Source organism: Martes martes (genome assembly GCF_963455335.1).
Source record: "Martes martes genome assembly, chromosome: 17".
NCBI classification, from domain to species: Eukaryota; Metazoa; Chordata; class Mammalia; order Carnivora; family Mustelidae; genus Martes; species Martes martes.
This window is the reverse complement of record NC_137905.1, coordinates 4,519,463-4,538,386: the sequence shown is the minus strand read 5'-3', so window position 1 is coordinate 4,538,386 and position 18,924 is coordinate 4,519,463. Positions and strand designations below refer to the sequence as shown.

Here is an 18,924-nt window from a genome sequence, read left to right as displayed (position 1 = left end):
GAGGGCTCCTTCCCATTCTGATTTTGGGTTCTGCCCCGTCCCCGCCAGAGGACAGGGAGACCTGGGTTCGAATCCCAGCTCTGCACTTGCTAGCCAGGCGGCCTCAGGTGACGCTCACGCTCCGTCTCCCTGAGCCTCGGTTTCCATAAAACAGGGACACAAATGGCCCCTGTTTCTTCAGGCTGTTGCTAAAAATGAAACAAGGGACTGAATACGGACGGAACTCGCCCCCCGTGGCCCCACCCACGCCTGTTAGATCGGAAAATGACGACGGCCTCCCTCTGTCCCGTCAAGAAAGCCGCTTTCCCAGACAAACCAGACAAGCCTGTTTTCTGAAAAACAAAAAAAAACCATTTATTTCTGTCAACTGTTTGAGGACAGATGCTCTCCCCGACCCCAGTACAGCACAGACTTCCTACCCCCAAATGAAACGAGCAAGGAAAGAACAACAACGTGGACCGCGCTCACGAAGGACCAAGCCAATCTCACCTTCCTTTGGAAAAAAAATCCTTTTGAACGTGCGCTGCCGACCCGGGATGAACGCCGCAGACCTTCTGGTGCCACGAGGGCGGGGACCCGCTCCACCGGCGGCTCGGTGGCAGCCGCCCACCCACCCCAGCACAGAGGGCCTCCCCGAAAGTGAGGCATCGGCCCCCGGTTCTACCCGGAACTCCCGCCGCGCACCCCGGCCTCCCTCCCAGGCGTCCTTGTCGCTGGGGGAGCCCCTGAAGGGCACCGGGAAGGACTCCTCGTCCCCGCTGGACTTGGACCTGTGCCCCGGCTCTGTGCCGCGATGAGACTTCAACCCTAAGGGAAGGAAGGAGCTGCTGCAGACTGCAGGCCCATGCCGCGGCCGGGCAACTGTTAAGGCAAATTTTCTTGCTTCTGTTCGGTCGAAGTCAGGCCTGAGCGTCTCACTGCCGAGCACCGTCCCCGTCAGACGGATCCCCAGCTTAGGGAACCCTGAATGGGGGGCGGGTGAGGGGCCCCGGAGCACGCTTAGGGGTGGGGTGGGTGGCCTGAGCGTGATACATGGGATAGACGTGTGTGCGGGTCAAGGTGACCCCCCGATGGGCATGGTGGCCTCCTCCCCCAAGCAGGTGGGTGCAAAGGGACACCAGACGGCGGCCTGGCCCCCAGTGATGCAGGCTGGTGGCGGGAGAGGCCAGGAAAAGGGTTCACCACAGGAGAAGCTTCCGCTCTGCTGAGGTGTGTGGCCTTGGCATCAAAATGATTTTTCCTTAGAACAAGCAAAAGCGGGGGAATACGAAAGGGAGATGAAAGAAAGATGTTCCATGAGCTTCGGGGAGATAAGGCGTGGGGGGGCACGCAGGAGGGGAGCGGGGAAGGGGAGGTGGGCTGCAGACAGGGGGGCATGTGTTGCCTCTCACGGCGTCTCCTGTCCCTGGTGGGCTGGCGGGCTGGTGGCTGAGGCCGCGGTCCCCTCCCCCGGGGAGCAGGTGGGTGACATTGCAAGGGGCAGGGCGAGGGCGGGGGTTACTCCGTCTGCGCGTCGTAATTGGCGCCCCCCGCCTTCTTGAGCTCGCTCTTAATGAAATCTTCCTCCAGCTCCTTCCGGTCGCTGATCACAAACTCTTTAGCAAAATTCTGCAAGAACAAAATAAAACACAGAGTTCCCGTGAAGAAGGGACAGGATGAAAGTGTTGCTCAGAAAACACACCACAAAGTCCCCGCGCCTAGAATACGAAGAAATGATCAAAATAAAAATTTGGTGGCAGCATGGTTTGGCAAGAAGAGGAAAAAGTCGTGACTAGAGATCAGGAAATGGGTGAAGTCGGGATACTGTGTAGAGAGACAGTATGGGGGCCGGGGTGGGGGGGCTCGGGACAGGTCCTGAACAGTACCTTGTGCCCATTTCCATGGTGTGAACATTCGCACCATGGTTGGCTGCAGTCACATCAGCCACTGATGAGCTGAACAGGAACAGCTACTGTCCCCTCTTGGAGTGCACAGACTTCAACCATAAATCCCCATGAGCCTGGCCCACGTGACGTACTCAGTAAATCTCTGTGGCATGAAGGCGTGCGGCAGGTGACGTGGCTCATCTGAGAACACCGAGCCACGAAGAATCAACAGTTATTTTGCTACGTGGAACCCCAAGACTTCAGCAAACACGGGAAATTTCAGGACGGTGAAAGAGGAGAATACAAAGGAATTTGCCAAAATACGAGTAACAAATCAGAAGGTCAGAATATCATCCAAAAAAAAAAAAAAAAAGAAAGAAAATCCACAAGGAAATAGCATAAACAATGACCACCATTCCTTAAGTGCCTATGGGTACCAGGCATGGTCACACATTGGCAAACTTAATTCTTTTTTTTTATTTTATTTTTTTAAAAAGATTTTATTTGTTTATTTATTTGACAGAGAGAGTGAGAGAGCACAAGCTGGGGGGACAGAGGGGAGAGAGAGGGGGAGAAGCAGGCTTCCCGCCGAGCAGGGAGCCTGATACGGGGCTCGATCCCAGGACCCCAGGATCGTGACCCGAGCCAAAGGCAGACACTCAACCATCTGAGCCACCCAGGCACCCCAGCAAACTTAATTCTTAAAACCCTTTAATATGATCCAGGAACTCGACCCCTAGAGAACTACACAAGGGGAAAGAAAGCACACATCCCCACAAACACTCGTCCACGAATATTCGCAGCAGCATTATTCCTAACAGCCAAAATGTGGAAACCACCCAGATACCTGTAGACAAAAAAGCTCTATAGTCTGTCCGGGTGATGGAGTATTACTCAGCCGTAAAAAGGAATGAGGTGCTGATACACAATATCCTGGATGATCAAAACCATCGAGCCAGACATGAAAGACCACACATATTGTATGATTCCGTTTACAGGAAATGTCCAGAAAAGGCAAATTCATGGAGATAGGAAGTAGATTTGTGGTTTGAGGGGAAATGGGGGCGGTGAGTGCTAATGGGGATGGGGTTTCTTCTGGGGGGATGAAAATGTTTGGGAACTAGAGAGGGATGGTAGTTGCACAACACTGTGAATGTACTAAATGCCAGTGAATCGTAGAATTTAAAATGGCTAATTTTATGTTCTCTGAATTTTACTTCAATTAAAAAAAAAAAAAAGACTACCAAAAAAAAGTCACCAAGCCTCCAAGAAGAATGAGTAAACCAAGAGAATACTCAAGGTCAAGTTTCACAGTATAAAGACAAACTGTCTGCCATGCCAAGCCATTAAGATACTAACAGGGAGGGGGAGGGGAAGGTTAATATTTATCAAGCAACCTATACGTGCCAGGTGCAGCCTCACACATCTTCTCACTTAATCCTCCCTCAGTATATTAGCTTTCTTTCTTTCTTTCTTTTTAAGATAAGACCCATGGGGTTGGGCTTGAAGAGATTGTGTAACTAGTCCAGAATGACTAAACAACCTTCTGACCCTCTCTATTCCCATCCCACCATGCTGTGTGGCTAAGCATCGGTGTCTGTCTTTAGCACAGTGACTGAACACAAGCTGGACGTATGGGCCAGGAAGGGGAACCGAGAACTGACATGTTTCTCAACCTGAGCCCCAGTGCCAGGGAGCGGGGGCGGGGGGGGGGGGCAGAGAGAAGAGGAGGAGGAAGCCAACAGCTCAAGATGCCTCTAGCAGGAAGTGCAAAGTTCCCCTGCTGTGTGATATCTATATATGGTGACTAAAGAAATACGAGCACTCCTGTTCATATCTGTTAGCCATTAGGAGATTGAGATTAACAAGAGGTTTGATAAAGCACTAAGAAATCTACAGGGAAACTGTACATAGAGCTATGCAGGGTCCAGCTTAAATCCAGAAGCATACAGGAAAACAAATCACAGCCAAAATAAGGAGCAATCCAGAATAAGAGAGTCTAGTAAAAATGTAACATAACAATAAACGTAAATGAGCAAAATTACCCCCGCAAAATAGCTATGTCTCAGACTACCAAAAAACACCCCCCCAAACTCTATGCTAGATACAACAGACATGATTTAAAAACCAGAAGGTGAGGCAAAAATGATTATAGCAAAAAAAAAAAAAAAAAAAAACCACAGAGAGGCAACCTCACCTGCTCCCCCAATGGGAGAAGCATCTGCCTTCCAGAGGGCCAAAGGAGCGGGAGGGGGTGGAGCCATGTGGAGGGGGCCCCACCAAGCCTCACAGCCCACCTCCCACAGGATGCTCAGCATCAGAGCCTTCAAAGGTGCACTGACATTTCCCCTCAGGGTGTGGACGCTACAGAAATTCCCCAGAAGGTCTGAGTCAGCCTAAAACCCAAGTCACATCGGCCCCTCCCTTCCCCACCGTGGTTCCTGCCAGCAGTCCTCAGAATGGGCTTTCCACTTGGCACAGTGGACACCAGTGCCCCCAGGCAGTGAGCTTCACTGTGACCTTTCAAAAAGAGGCAGAAACAGCAAAACCAGCTCTGTAGGCACCTAGACCCTCAATCTGGGAACAACACACTGGACGGAAAGGAGACTACATAAGGCTAGCCCATAGCAGAGGACCACAGAAAGCACATCTGAGCAAAGCACAGCCACCGTCCCCTTTGCTCACACCTTTACCCTCAGCCACTGTCCCTAGCACCCCTCCCCGTGTAACCAAACGCCTACAGGGCAGACATAGGTGACGCCGACAGCCGCAGGAGTCCTGACTCTGAAGCAGTGCTAACACACAGGGAATGTTTCATTTTCTAGCAAAAAAGGGAAAAAAGAACCAGGTGATACCAATTTTCATAGGATTCTTATCTAAACTTTACAGATCCAAAATACTGCCATTTTAACATGGAACCAAGAGACTAAATCATTAATGGGACTTTCTGTGTTCTTTTCTCTGCAGGAACTTTTTGAAACCCCGTGCACATTTTATACACATGGCACAAAGCAAGGCATGCAGGCCAGACCCCAAGTGCTCAGCAGCCACCTGTGGCTGGCGGTGGGGCGGGTCTAGAATGAACGGGAAAGAGTCTGAAAGAATAATGTGCTCCGTCAAGGAGAATCACGAATCATAAAATAGCTCAGCTGATAGGAGTGGAGGAGGGGGAGTTTTTGGAGGCCGGGAAATGTTCACTGTCTTGATCCAGAATTTAAAAAAAAAAAAAAACCCTTAAACTCTGACATTCACCCCCTCATTTGATTAAAAAGCAGAGAGGGGAAGCAATTCCTCCTGGGGCACACAGTGGCCTCACGGCAGGGGCCCCGGTGCAGGGGTCGGGGGTCGGGTTCTAGCCTGGTCTGTCCTGTCCTCTCTCTCCCTCTGCTCCAGACTGCCCGTAACTCCCACCACAGTCTGTCATACCCTCAAGGCCACCAAAGCCACATGTCAAAGCCTTCAAAGCAAAAGGGGCCTGTCTGGAGGCACAGTCACCTGTGGTTCCAGAAAGATCTTCCCTGTCATATCTAGGAACACTCTGTCCCTCGCTCATAGCTTCCAGAAAGTGTCCCTCCGTCTTGTTTTTGAGGCCCACCCATCTAAACCTGACTCCAGGATGGCCTCGAGACATGCAATAACCCAGTTCAGGACACATTTGTCCCTGTGATGTTTCTCAAGTGCATGTATGTTCATATTTCAAAGGTGTAACAGACACTGCTTCTGGTGGAAGCTTCTGATGCTCTGTTCCCAGGAAGGCGACTCTAGACAAGGACAGGTTAGAACCAGGCTCTGTACATAGTCCAGCATATATCTGCAAGGCCGATTTAAAAAGTGCTTAAATATTTGCCTACCCTTGGTTTTAAACCATCTCACTTTTTTTCTAACTTTTTTTTTTTGAAGACTTTTTTTTATTTATTTGACAGACAGAAATCACAAGTAGGCAGAGAGGCAGGCAGAGAGAGAGGAGGAAGCAGGCTCCCCGCTGAGCAGAGAGCCCGATGCGGGGCTCAATCCCAGGACCCTGGGATCATGACCCGAGCCAAAGGCAGAGGCTTTAACCCGCTGAGCCACCCAGGCGCCCCTCTAACTTTTTTTTTTAAAGTAGGCTCCACACCGAGTGTGGAGCCCAATGTGGGGCTTGAACTCACAACCCTGAGATCAATATCCGAGCTAAGATCAAGAGTTAGGCACTGAACCGACTGAGCCACTCAGGAGCCCCTAAACCATGTCCCTTTTAAACGGCTCCCAACGACCTGGGTGTAAACCCCAGCTTCAGTCCTGAAATGTGCAGGGCGTGGGCTTGGGGTTTGGTCCAAACACAAACAGGAACAGTTGTCCACTTGCACCTCCGGCAGTTGGCTCTCCCCAAGAACTTCCCCTCCCCCCACCTCCCTGGGACTTACCACCCTTCCCTCCAACACACTCCACCACCCCCATGCTCCACTCCCCCCCCATTCAGTCTCCCCGTGTGCAAATGAGGACAACAAGACCTACATCCTGAGGCTGTCGGGAGGATCTGATGAGTGTGCGTAAGGCTTGGACACTCGATGAGGGTTCCCAAGAATGACGAGGTGGTATTTTAAGTGATCCTGGGTTCCCCTTTGTTCCCAAGACTATCAGGGGAATCTGAGATGGAAAGTTTCCTGAAATGCTCAAGAGCGATGGTACAGGGAGTGGCTGGTTCCTCTTCTCTCACCCACAATGGTTTCTTCATCCCCACCATTTATTTTAACAAAGGAAAGTCCAGGCAATTCCTCAAAATAACCACAGCAGAGACATGGACACCTCCTCGCCCTTGCAGAGAGAAGACAGCAAATCCAGCTGCAACCGAAAAGCTGGGCACCTCCAGCCACTGGAGTAGAAGTGTCGGGTCTGCTCCCCAGAACACTATGACTAACCTATGCAGAGAATGTGAGTGTAGAGAAAGGTCTGGGAAGACAAACTGATGCGGAGTGTTGGACACATAAGTTTGTGATGTCGGCAATGCACACTCGTACAAACTTGGGTGAGGGAAGAGAGGTGACCTTCATTGTATCCAAAGAGAAGGAAAGCTAATGCCATTCATTCTTCCAACAAACACATGCTTTCTAAATACCTGTCGTATCCCAGACGTTCTCCTAGGTCCTGGGAAGGCAAAAGTCTGGTGCTGAGGGCTCTCTTTGAGAGTCTGAGAGCAGAAGAGAACCAGACGGACCTCTAGAAACGTCCCACAGGAAGCAGTCAATGGTTCTGGGCCCTGGTCTCTTGCTCCGTGAAAGAAGAGGGCAAGCCAACAGGTGGTCCTGGCACTTTCCCACCAGCCATCCTTGGCTTCGAATCTAAGCCTCCAGACAACATGGGACCAAATTCTACGTTGGACGCCGAAATCTGAGGGGCAGTGGGGAAAACTGGCACAGGAAAGTCAACTGTGGGATCGGAGACCAGCTTTCAACAGGGAGATGTGTGCTAGCTTCAGGTCCATCCTGACCCCTGCACAGAAATGCAGGGAACAGAATCTCTCCTCCCCCACGTGTGCTGGGGCAGGGGACAGATGAGACACATGTTGGCCTCAACAATGTTTCTTTACCCCAAGTGGGTGAAGATTAATTATAAGCCAAAGACCTCGGTGTGCTGAAGGAAAGCAGTCAGTGCCCCCCCTGCCTGCATCGCGCTAGGAGAAAGGAAACCTCCAAGGAACAAGTACCAGATGAAAATGCACAGAATCAAACCCGCCGGGCATTCAGCTGCCAGCCCCTCCTGGGCCCCCCACACTTGCCCTCCTACGACCATTCTAAGGCACTTCAAAGGCCCAGGTTTTCAAAATCCTTCCAGCAAGGTATAATTTACTCAAAAAGAACAGGTTCTTGTAACAGGCATGAGTCATCCTAGAAAAGGGGAAAAAACAAACAGCAAAATGGCACGGTCTCGCGTTTGGCAGATTCGGGAACAAAGGCCCCGGCGTCACCCGTGCAGTTCACGAATGACATGACCCTACTTCGCTAGGGAGAAAACAGAGGACGAGGGAGAGGCATTCGGTCACATTTCACGGGGGCACTGGGAATTTTGGTTGCATCTGGACCAGTCAGAAGCCCCGACTCCCATCTGCTGATGTCTGACTATGGCCACATCTAGATCGGAAATGGCAGGAATGTGGAAAACATGCTTTGGTCCTCCCGCACCCACAGCAGACATCATCATCAATCATGGTGCTTTTCTCACGAGTCCAGACACAGCATCAGAAGCCTTCTTAACCCACAGCCCCTGCTACTGATCGACGGACAAGCACAATTAAACCCAGGCTTACGTTTTCCATTTCCGCCTGGTCAAAACTGCGCTAGCCTTTCTTTTCAGCCACACCCACTTTGGGGAATTTTTCCCAGGAAATAATTAACAGATTATTATAATATATACTCACAGATGTTCACTGTCAGCAAACACCAGATTGCCTTCCCATTTCAACAAAACCTGACTAAGTAGATAGTATCCACATCGAGCACTTCATATATAGCAGGAATTTAATGCCATATTTTATTTAACTTTTATAATCCCATGAGTTAGATATTATCATCCCAAATTTTCAGAGGGAGCTCAAGTTCAGGGAAGTGAAGTGGCCGACAAGAGGTCACGCCTGCTGAGTGATGGGCTGGGCGTGGCCCCCACCATGAAGCCTGTGCCAAGGTCGTTACCAGGAGCGGGCACATCCACCTACCACACTCCCTGAACAGAACAGTATTCAGACATTAAAATTATGAAAACCAAAAACACATTCATGAAATCGTTATGTGAGATGGGGGAATGTGGCTCATCATCATTTCATTTCTTCATTTCGTCTGAACCATTTTTTAAAAAACCACAATGCCCTCGGGGAGAAAACAGGGGGCCTGGGGCTGGTTCCAGAAGGGACTCTCCAAGGCAGTGTACCCAGGGACAGATACTGGCAAGAGAAGTACAAAAGTGAAGAGTGGCCCATGGAGGGGACGAGAAACAGGACAAATCCGAAGGACACAAGCTGCAAAGAGCACAGGCAGCTCTAGCCCAGCAAGATCGTGGGGTACACACGGGTCCCCCATGAAGAGGAGGGGACTGGACTCGGTGCTTGGGGCTCCTTTGGGGAAGACCTGCCTGCGCTCTAGGCTAGGTCCCTGCGGCAGGGAAACCAAACCATATGCCGGTGACCATGTCAGGAGGCCAGCTGCTGGCGGGTGACCAGGCGGGGCCATGCCACCACCGGCTGGCCGAGGGCTGGGACCCATCTGGGGATTAGCGCGGGGTACCCAGGCCCCAGCCCGCTGGGTAGTGCTTTGGCTTGTGCAGTGGCTGCCACTTCTGCTCCAGGCTCGGAGCGTGGGCCATCCTCCTCTCTCCCCTAAGAACTGTAACTTCCTGGGAGCAAGCCTCAGCCTTCACATCTGAGTAGTGGGTATAATGACAGCACCCCACCCCACCCCGATATCCACACAGCCCTTCGCAGGCTGCCTGGGGCTTTGTACTTCTGATCAGGTCCTTTGTGTCTTAAACACAGGACGCAAGCCACAAAAAGCCCCCTTGCCTGAGCCCAGGCCCAGGTGAAATGAATGAGCACAGAAGGCCCTTTCTGGTTCGGAGAATAAAGGGCCTTTCCATAAACCACGAGCTTGAAGAAGTGCCCACATTCCTGGTGAAAACAAACAGCTCACACCCTCTGGAGAGCCTCGAAGCAGCCACAGCCAGTCCCCAGAGTACCAGGTCCCCAGAGAGCTGGGCGGCAGCGAACACTTTGAAGGGAGGGCAGCAGCCCCAGAGATCTCATGACACGGACGAGTGTGAGTTCTCCCGGCCGACCCAGGCAGCTCGCACCTCTGCTTGCTACAGGAACAGAGGCACAGTGTTTGGAAATTCCAGTCCGCCCCCAAATCCCTCCCTGCATGTAACCGGTTTCCACAATTTAATACAATCCCAAGACCCGTTGTTGAACATTTAGGAATGTTCTTCTTCTGTCCTAGGAATATGCAAAAAGTAAGACAGTCTGAGGCCTATGTGAACAGATTCGTTTCTCCACTTTTTAGCACCTGTTTTCGTACTCCTCTAGGCACAAGGGTGCTCTGTAAGCAGCCATGGTCCTTGCCCTCGAGATTATCTTCTAGGGTCATTTACTTATAATTCATGGAAATCTATCATTCATGGGATCATAGTAGAAACACAGAAGAAGGAGCGGCTGATTCTGAAGGGGGCTGGGAGGAGAATGGAAAAACCTTCACCAAGAAGGAAGGTTTTGAAGGATGGACAGAAGTTCACCAGTCACCCAAATAGAGAAACCCTTTCTCCACCCCTTGTATTTCTTTAACCCTTCCAACAGCACCATGGGAATTTACACTCTCCTTTTCACGGATCTGAAAGATAAAGCTACTTGCCTGAGGTCCCGAAGCAAAGGGCTGAAGGGGCCAGGAGAGCAACTTGGGCCTCACGCCCCCTTAAGCCCATGATCTTTTCCATTTGACACAGCAGCATTTTTTTTTTTCTTAAATCAAGTGCTGAGCAATGATATTCCATTTCTAGTTTTTATTTTAAAGGCCCTCCCGTCAAGAAGACGGAGTAAGTTTAAAAATAAATCTAAGAGGTTTATTTCCCACACAACTTCTCAGAGCCTTTAATGGGCCACGTGAATCGACAGAGGTAGGGTTTCTAAACCGCATGTGGCCTCAGAACATTTTCTTGGTGCTGAGGACTCTGGAAATGGGCAGCAGGGACAGGTGACCATGTTGGGGCTCTGGGACTAGGTGGTCTGGGCGCCAGGCAGAGCTCCGCCATGTCCAAGCACCGGGACCCTGAGCAAGTGACTTGGCTTCCCTGGGACCTAGGCCCCTCATCTATAAAATGGGGATAGGGATAGAACCGGCCTTGTTGCAAAAAATTAATGATTTTAATAGGGGAACGTCCTTCAAAGTGCCAAGCACATGGCAGGGGCACAATCAAACTACTGTTATGTGCATTACTAGCACAGCGGTGCACAGACGTGCCCTTCTGGCTGGAGGGTTAGCTATGTCTCGTCTCAGCCCTGTGGGGTGAGAGGAGGTCTAGCATTTACGCTGACCCCAGTCCTGGGGTTTAGAAGCCGTGAGAATTCCCATTAAGCCATTAGTTCCGCACTGTCACTGAAACGTCCATCCTTCCTGTCTCTGCTACTTGTTGGGGGCAACATGGCTGCTCTCCTTTCCCAAGGCTGAAAGCAGAGACGGACCCTCTGGTCTCCCCACCCCGCGAGCCTTCAAAAGGTGTTAAAAAATAAATAGAAGGACCACATGAATAAAGCCATTCTGCAAGGCCAGCACGATGCATCATGGACGGAGTCTGCTCTAAATCAAGACAGCCTGGGCCAGTCCAGACAGCAGGCCCCTAGCAATGGGGCCTGCATTGTCCCCGTAATCCCGCATAGGCGCCGGAACAATGGCCCGGGTGTTCTGTCCCCAGCACCAGCCGGGCCCTTCTGTGCGGCAGGCGACAGGCGGGGTGGGGCAGCCAGGCATGCTGTCCATCCGGCCGAGCACCCCCTCCCTCCGCAACGGACCCCGGTCTGGGTGTCACCACTGTCCAGCCCGCCTTGCCCGGAAGCCCATCGTGATTGTCTTGCTTTCCCCTGGCCATGGACCCATCTCAGTTTCTCAGCCTGGCACAGAGCACAGCCTAGAGACCCACGGTGAAAGCTTCTGACTTTGAACTCCTCTGGGCTCCAGGCTGGATCTGCTGCTTATGAGCCCGGGCTTTGGGGCAAGTCCTAGCAATGCCCCAGGCCTCAGTTTCCCCATCTGCTAATGCACCTGACAGCAGGCCCGGGGGAGGGATGAACCGGCTGGCATCGGCAGTGACAAGGGTGAGCAAGGCCGGGACCTCTGGTGGTGCTGATAGTGGGGACTCCGGTCCAAGCCATGTGCAGGCCGATGAGGCCACGTGGCTCGACCACAGACTTATCATCTCCTAAGGAAATAATGCACAATGAAGATGGAGAGTTGGCCTCAAGGTCTTGTCGAAAAGGGGAAGCCAGGGGGCTCTTGGGTGGCTCAGATGGTTAAGCATCTGCCTTCAGCTCAGGTCATGATCTCAGGGTCCTGGGATCGAGCCCCGCATCGGGCTCCCTGCTCAGCGGGGAGTCTGTTTCCCCCCCTCTGCTGCACCCCCTGCTCATGTTCTCGCTCTCTGTCAAATAAATAAAACTTAAAAAAGAAAAGAAAAGAAAAAGGGGAAGCTGGGAACAATAGTAGCTACCATGTCCAGGTCCTTACCCGACGTGGTTCCAAGCACCTCCTTCTATTTGCTCAACTGTGAGAGGCAGACAGACACTGCGTTACCCCCGTTTTGGATTTCAGAGGACTGAGGCCCAGAGAAGGTAAGCAATATACCCAAGGTGGCCAGCAAGTGCTGCAGCTGGAAGGTGAACCCACACCAGCTGGCTCAAAGAGCTGCCCTCCCCCGACAAAGTTAGCCGAGGCTCCTTTAAAGGAACGTCGCCCTAGACAAATGCACCACATTTTTTAAATGAAAACGTTTCCGAGTGTGTCAAAACGGAACATGACGTAGCAAGTCAACCCGCTCAACTCTTCATTTCATAGATGAGGAAACTACAGCCTAGGAAGGGAAAGCGACTTGGCCACGGCCCGGCGGCGGTGGGGGGGGGCATGAAGACTGGCCTTTCCGGATTCTAGGGTCTCTTACGTCCATTTCTATTGACTCCATTTCATGCAAGGTACCAGGATGTGGGTCTGTTGCTTCATTACAATAAAACCTGGGGGGTTATTGGCAATCTGATAGGCAACCCACTTCTACTTCACGTGGAAATCATGGCAAGAGGCAGGCGGAGAAGTGCTATGGGCCACAGTCTACAGAATCCAGAACGGCCCATCTGGAAGGTGAGCAGAGAGCCCGATTTGGGGCTCGATCCCAGGACCCTAAGATCATGACCTGAGCTGAAGGCAGAGGCTTAACCCACTGAGCCACCCAGCTGCCCCAATAATAAACCCTTTTAAATGCAGAAGTGACAAAGGCAAAAGGTAAAGGTCAAACATGTCTCACTGCACCTGCAGTTCGAGAGGGCATCCAAGCTCCCCCACCCCAGTGGACATGGGTGACTTTCCCTTTCCATCTACCAGCATCCCTTTCACACCTGGGAACATGCCTGAGCTGCCAATCATGAAGTCCCGCCTCCCTGCCCATGGGATGTGCATGTGACCTAAGTTGAGCCAATCAGGGTCCTTTTAAGGGAATGACTGACACCAAGGGCTCCCTTTTCCCCAGGATCAAGACCCAGAAAAACCTCCATAGCCTGGACCCTTGCTGCTGTACAGAGGCCACTGAAGCCAGACCCAGAGAAAAGAGAGATGAGAGGAAGCTACTGCCGGAACCCTGGATCCAGCCACACCTAAAGTCTGGAAACTGTGCGCTTCCCACTTTAGAAAGCCCCGCGATTCCCCTTTTTGGCTTCGAGGTCTTTGAGCGCTCAGACAAATGGATTATAACCAACAGTCCCAAGTGAAACTTCACACCAAAGAATTCTATTTCCCGAGATCAGCCTCGGCCCCGGCCCGCTCAATCAAACTGAGCCGAGTTCTAGACCTGAAAGGAACTCTGCAGCCTGCTCATGGGGATGGGGTTTCCTTTGGAGGTGAAAGGAAACGTTCTGGAACTAGATAGGGATGGTGGTTGCCCAACACTGTGACTGTGCTTTAACACCACTGAGTCATACGCTTGAAAATGGGGAAAATGAGCAATTTTATGTCACTGCATTTTACCATAATTTTTTAAACGGAAAGACAAAAGGAGACCTGCAAGATTCAAAAGACCGTCCCACTGGCGAGCGCTCTGTCCCCACACGCCCTCCCTCCCCTGCTGGCCACGAAGGCGCAGGTCCAGGTTGGCCAACGGGAAGAGGAATGTGCGTGGAAGGTGGCATTCAGCAGGAGACCTTTGGCCCCGAAACAGGCACTCGGGTATTTCTTTCTGCTCCCACAAAGGAGAGCCCTGAAAGCTGGGTAACCATTAAACCCCAAACGGACCTGGAGAAACACAGCCCGTGGGGCTGAGTAGGGGGCTCTCCAGAACCGGGGTGTTAGCCAGGGATGCTGGGGAGGATGGGAACCCCATGACATTTATGAAATAAACACTTGCTGTCTCCCAGACCTGGTGCTAACCCGCTCAAGAGAAGACCAGCTGATAACTCAGACCTTTTTAAAAATGATTTTCGTACCTGGGAACCCCGCCTCCTGAAAACGTATCCTAAAGAAATAATTCAGTGGGAAAGACAAAGGAGCTGCATGTATTAAAATGTTGGTTGGAACATTAGTTATAAAAATAAAAACTGGAAGCAGCCCAAAAGGCCAACAACAGGGGAACACTGAGTACATTACTGTGCACCAGTACACCGAACCACACACTCAGCCACCAGAAAAACGCTCGTGACAAAGACTGCAGCCGCATCATTTATGAAATTACGTCGGTGGGGGCGGTGGGGGGTGATGCCCACCTAGAGTGTGACATTCGGGCTGAGATGTGCAGGGGTGGGGGGAGCCCGCCCCCAGAGCTGGCAGGAAGAATGGAAAAGACATGCCATGATAATGCAAGGATGGGAAGTCTTTTTTCTTTCCTAACATGATTTTTTAAGCCCAAGTTTTATTTGTGGGGTAATTTTAGACCTACGGAAACGCTGCAGGAGGGACAGCAGGGGAGCAGGGGAGCCCCCACACCCCACACTCCATGTGCGTGTTGGCTAGCATCGTACGTTCCTGTGCTAAGCTGGCACAACGGAGAAGCCGACCCGGAAATGTTACCATTAACTAAACTCCAGACCTGGTTCCGATTTCACCAGTTTTTTGGTTCCAGGAGCCAATCCACGATACCATGAACCATACGGCCCAGGCTTGTGTTTGTTCGGGTTTTGGTTCTCACAATTCAGTGGCTTTTCACATAGTCTCAGATCTGTGCAACCATCACCACAATCAGCTGCAGATCATCTCTACCCCCTCAGAAAGCCCGTACCGCGCTCTGACCTGAGAAACCCTTCTGCAAAAGGGAGAACCCTTTGGAAGGAGAGAACTCTTCCTCACCTCCCTTCCCTCCCGGTTTATCTTTCTGGAAATCAGACTTTCTCTTTTTAGTAGGACCCCAAACCCTCGCCCCACACGAACCATCTTGGACGTTTCTGATGGTATCAAATTTTGTTACATCCAGACCAGCCCTCTACGTAAAACTTAGGAAACTCAGGGGTAAAACCCCTCTTCCTACTAACCTAGCAAGGGCTGGGGAGTGCAGGTGTTTTTACTAGCACCCGTCGTGTGCCAGACCCCGGTTAGAGGACATGCACGAAGTCTCCCGTCGTGTCCTCACTGCCACCACTGGAAGTCAGCCACCATCACCCGTGATCCAAGTAGGCAGAGGCCACCACCTTGGTCATCCTTCCAGCCCCCTTCTTCACGAATCACCTCCCCCATCCCAGAGGTAGGCCCTCAGCGGCCACGTTTCCATTATGTGGTGGTCACGATCACAAACCCAGCTACTGCCCCCCGCCCGCACCCCACCAACAGCCCTGGGAACATGTCCTTAGTGGCTCTGATCCAGAGATGTGGCGTGGCTTGCTTTCCATCCTAGGAGCTCAACCCAGCCCACCCTGTCCCTGGGGATGGTGATCTCTGTGGGACGTGACCCGCCCAGACCCAGAAAGGATCCAAGACCACTAACCTGCACGACCTCCTTCACCAGGGTCTTGTCTGTGCCGGTTTTGGCTCGCTGCAGCCCGCTGACATTCTCGCCGATCCACGTGATGAGGGCAAACTTGGACCTCTTGCTCATGGCATCCCCCGTGGTGAAGCGCACGAAGGCAAACAACCGGACGTCATCTGTCATCAACAGCAAAAACAGGGCACCGTGCTCAGTGAGAACATTCCCAGACTTTGCTCCCAAGAAGCAGCCATGAGCCAGAATGCTCCCAGAGCAGTGCGGCAGGAGCCCAACACTGACCTTGGCCAACGTCCCCTCGTGCAATCCGGCAATGGCGCCACAGGTTCCGAGGCCCATTTCACAGCTGGGAGCGGAGGGGCATGTGACATTCCCGAGGCCACGTGGGCATTTCAAGGCCACGGTGGTGTGGGAACACAGGCCTCACTGGCCATTAACCCCGAGCTCCCCGCCCCCAATCCCTCACGTGGTCAAGGAAGGCTCAGATTCTGGGTCTGATTTATCAAGACCTTCCTCAGGTCTTATCCCCCGAGGCGCTGCTCAGAATGGGAACCGAGATGGGGGGTGGATGGTGGAGGGACAGGGTGGCCCCGATCTTGGCGTGGGATATGTCTCTAGGGCCACTGGGCATGTCTAGCTTGTGGCTGGATGATTAGCGCGATAAAGAATGCTGAGTATGGCTCCATTGGGTGTGTCCTGCTGGTTACGTGTTACGGATCTGTTGTTATTAAAAGGCCTTGGGGGGGGGGGGTTGTCCCACTGGTCCACTTCCATCCATCTTTTGTTTCATTACCACGCTTTTTTCCATTATTGTCCCTTCCGACTGCCCGCCACTGTTACACATTATAAAAATATTAGCGACGGTCTTGAGATTTTAGAGTGACCCTGCAGAGTGTGTGTTTCCCACAGGATGGGCTAGGGTTTCTCCGCCTTGGCGCTCCTGATTATTGGGGCTGGACCACTCTTAGTGGTCGGGACTAGCTCGTTCAAGGCACGGTTCCTGAATGGCATCCCTGGCCCCCCACCCACTGGAGGCCAGTATCAGCCCCCCACCCCAGTTACAACAACCAAAAATGTGGCCAGGCATTGCCCCGCATCCTCTCAGAGGGGGAACTGCCCCCAGCTGAGAATGAACTTCTGGGCAGTTTGTGTCCCCATCGAATCAAGACCCTCTGCATTTTCCACCAACATTTTGTGCTCAGCTTAGTTCCTAAATAGTCCGTATTTTAATTGCCATTATTGGAGAGAGCTCATCATTGTCCCTAACGGGAGACGGCTGCCCAGTACCAGCTTTGGGCTGTTCACCTCTGGCTAGCTGCTCGGCTCAGCTCTTCTGTTCTCAAAGGGCTTCTAGCTACTGCCTTTAGGATTTCTCAAGTCCCCAAAGAGAGTGGAGAGCTGTGCTGTGCAAGCATCTGTGTGTGTCTCTGAATCACTTGGGCATCTCCCCAAAATGCACATTCAGACCTCACAGATCTCGGATGGGCTCCTGGGTGACGCTGATCTGTGAGTCCAAGGACCACATGGGGGCTTCTCTGTGTATTTTCTTTTTTTAAATCAAGGCATCTTCCTCCTTAGACTTCCCAGGTGCCTCCCTGCTGAACCCCACACAGCGTAGAGGTTTACATCAAGACCCAAGGCCCCACGCCGTCTGAGTATAAAGGAGACCATCTAAAGCTGGTTAAGGTCGCTGCCTGGCTGGAAACAGCAGAGCCTGAGCACATCCTGGCCTATGACCCGTGCCGTTTCATGGGCACCTGAGGGAGCCAAGGAACACAGCTCTCGGGCAGCCCCAGGCTCCTGATTTGGACCCTGCGGTCCAGGCCAGGCAGTTCCACGGCACTGATGTCTTAAAGGAAACGGGTCACAATCACCAGTCACAGTTTATAAAACACACTGATATTTCACTGTCTCAGGTGGGCTTTATAATGATGCCGTGAGGTGGGCCACAGGGGAGGGGACACCACTGTCGTCTTCATCAACATGCACTTCATTGTGTCACGGATGTGGCTCAGAAGTCATGGGATGGGCCCAAGGTGACTCGTGACGGTAAGCCTGGGTGGCCCGGGTGTGTCTGCCCGGCCACAGGAGTCTGGCGGATACCCACTGTGGGACTGGACCATGGGGGTCAGTGGGGACAGAGAAGGACAGTCGCAGGGACATTTCACAGGCCAAATCAACAGGGCTTGGTGGCAGACTGCCCATGGGAGGGAAGGAAGCAGAAGTCCGGGGACTCCCCAACAGGGTGAGGGCTCCAGCTCTTATCCTCAAGGACTCGGACTTTTAATCCCCAAGCACTGAGCCTCAGCTGCCTTGTCTGTAAAATGGGGTGATCTTTTTTGGTCCTTCCTTTCCTTTTCTTAAAAAAGAAGTCACGGTAAAAGGTTAAGGTCACAGAACAGAAGGCTCGCCCTTGTAACTACTTTACAGGGTACAATTCCGCAGCATCGAGTACACTCACGATGCTTTGCGACCCAACCCTACCCATGACAGTCCTTCCCCTGCCCCGCCACCCAGCCCGAAGCAACACGAATCTGCCTTTTGCCTCTGGATCCGCCTACTCGGGACATCCCATGTAGATAGACGCCCACAATGCGTGGCCTTCTTTCTCTCAGCACGTTGGCGTCATCGGTCCCCCCCTTTACGGCTGAATAAGACTCTGGGGTATGGGTATGCCCCCTTCTGCTCATCCGTTCACCTGCTGCAGCACGTCTGGGAGGTTTCCCGGTTGGCGTGATCCTGCACCTCCCTTATCAGTCGGTTGCAAGGATTAAACAGGAACACTGTGCACCCAACCCGCCCGGCCACGGTGGGAACACCTCCGTGAAGCTGCGGCCACGGGACGGAGCTGCCAGGTGGGCAGTGAGCGCAGGAAACGGGGTGGCAGGATGGGGGAACTGAACGTACGCAGCCACGCGTGGCTGGTGCAGCCGGCTTGGGGGGAAGCCCCCCCTTCCCCCGGTTCCGGAGCTGCACGCGGGAAGCCAGCACGCTCCTCTGAGCAGCTGCACGGCCGTGGTGGAGGAAACCCAGACGCCGTGGCAAGGTGTTTAATGAAATTGCTGCCTTGATCAGAGAGGGAGGCAGGGCCGCACGTTGGGAGCCTCCCGACTTGCTCATGCCAAGGCAGCCTGTTTCCATGGGAACCACTCCGTCTCCCATCCCCACACTGGAAGCCTGGAGGCTTGGGTGCCTGTGACGGCAGCTGGATCCCCAGCGCCTCATCACTGGCCAAAGCCTCCACGTGGGGAAGTTGCAAACCGTGTATCCCATGTACAAGCCCAGGACCAGGCATGAGATAGACACACAAGAAGTGAGTCCCGCCATCCCCACCCCCCCAACCAAGGGCACGGGGAACTTGGCGGCAGCGGACCTTCCCCAA

At 52.6% G+C, this 18,924-nt stretch overlaps 1 protein-coding gene across 1 annotated transcript in view; it reads right to left on the bottom strand.

The window, feature by feature from the left end:
* Positions 1-332: 332 nt before the first annotated feature.
* COTL1 (coactosin like F-actin binding protein 1) overlaps positions 333-18,924 on the bottom strand; it is a 38,937-nt gene continuing 20,345 nt past the window's right edge. The window contains exons 3-4 of the mRNA XM_080828711.1: positions 15,546-15,703; positions 333-1,608 (exon numbers count right to left, since the gene is read on the bottom strand). Coding sequence (XP_080684837.1) covers positions 1,498-1,608; positions 15,546-15,703 — 269 coding nt within the window. The 3' untranslated portion in view covers positions 333-1,497. The remainder of the gene's footprint in view (positions 1,609-15,545; positions 15,704-18,924) is intronic.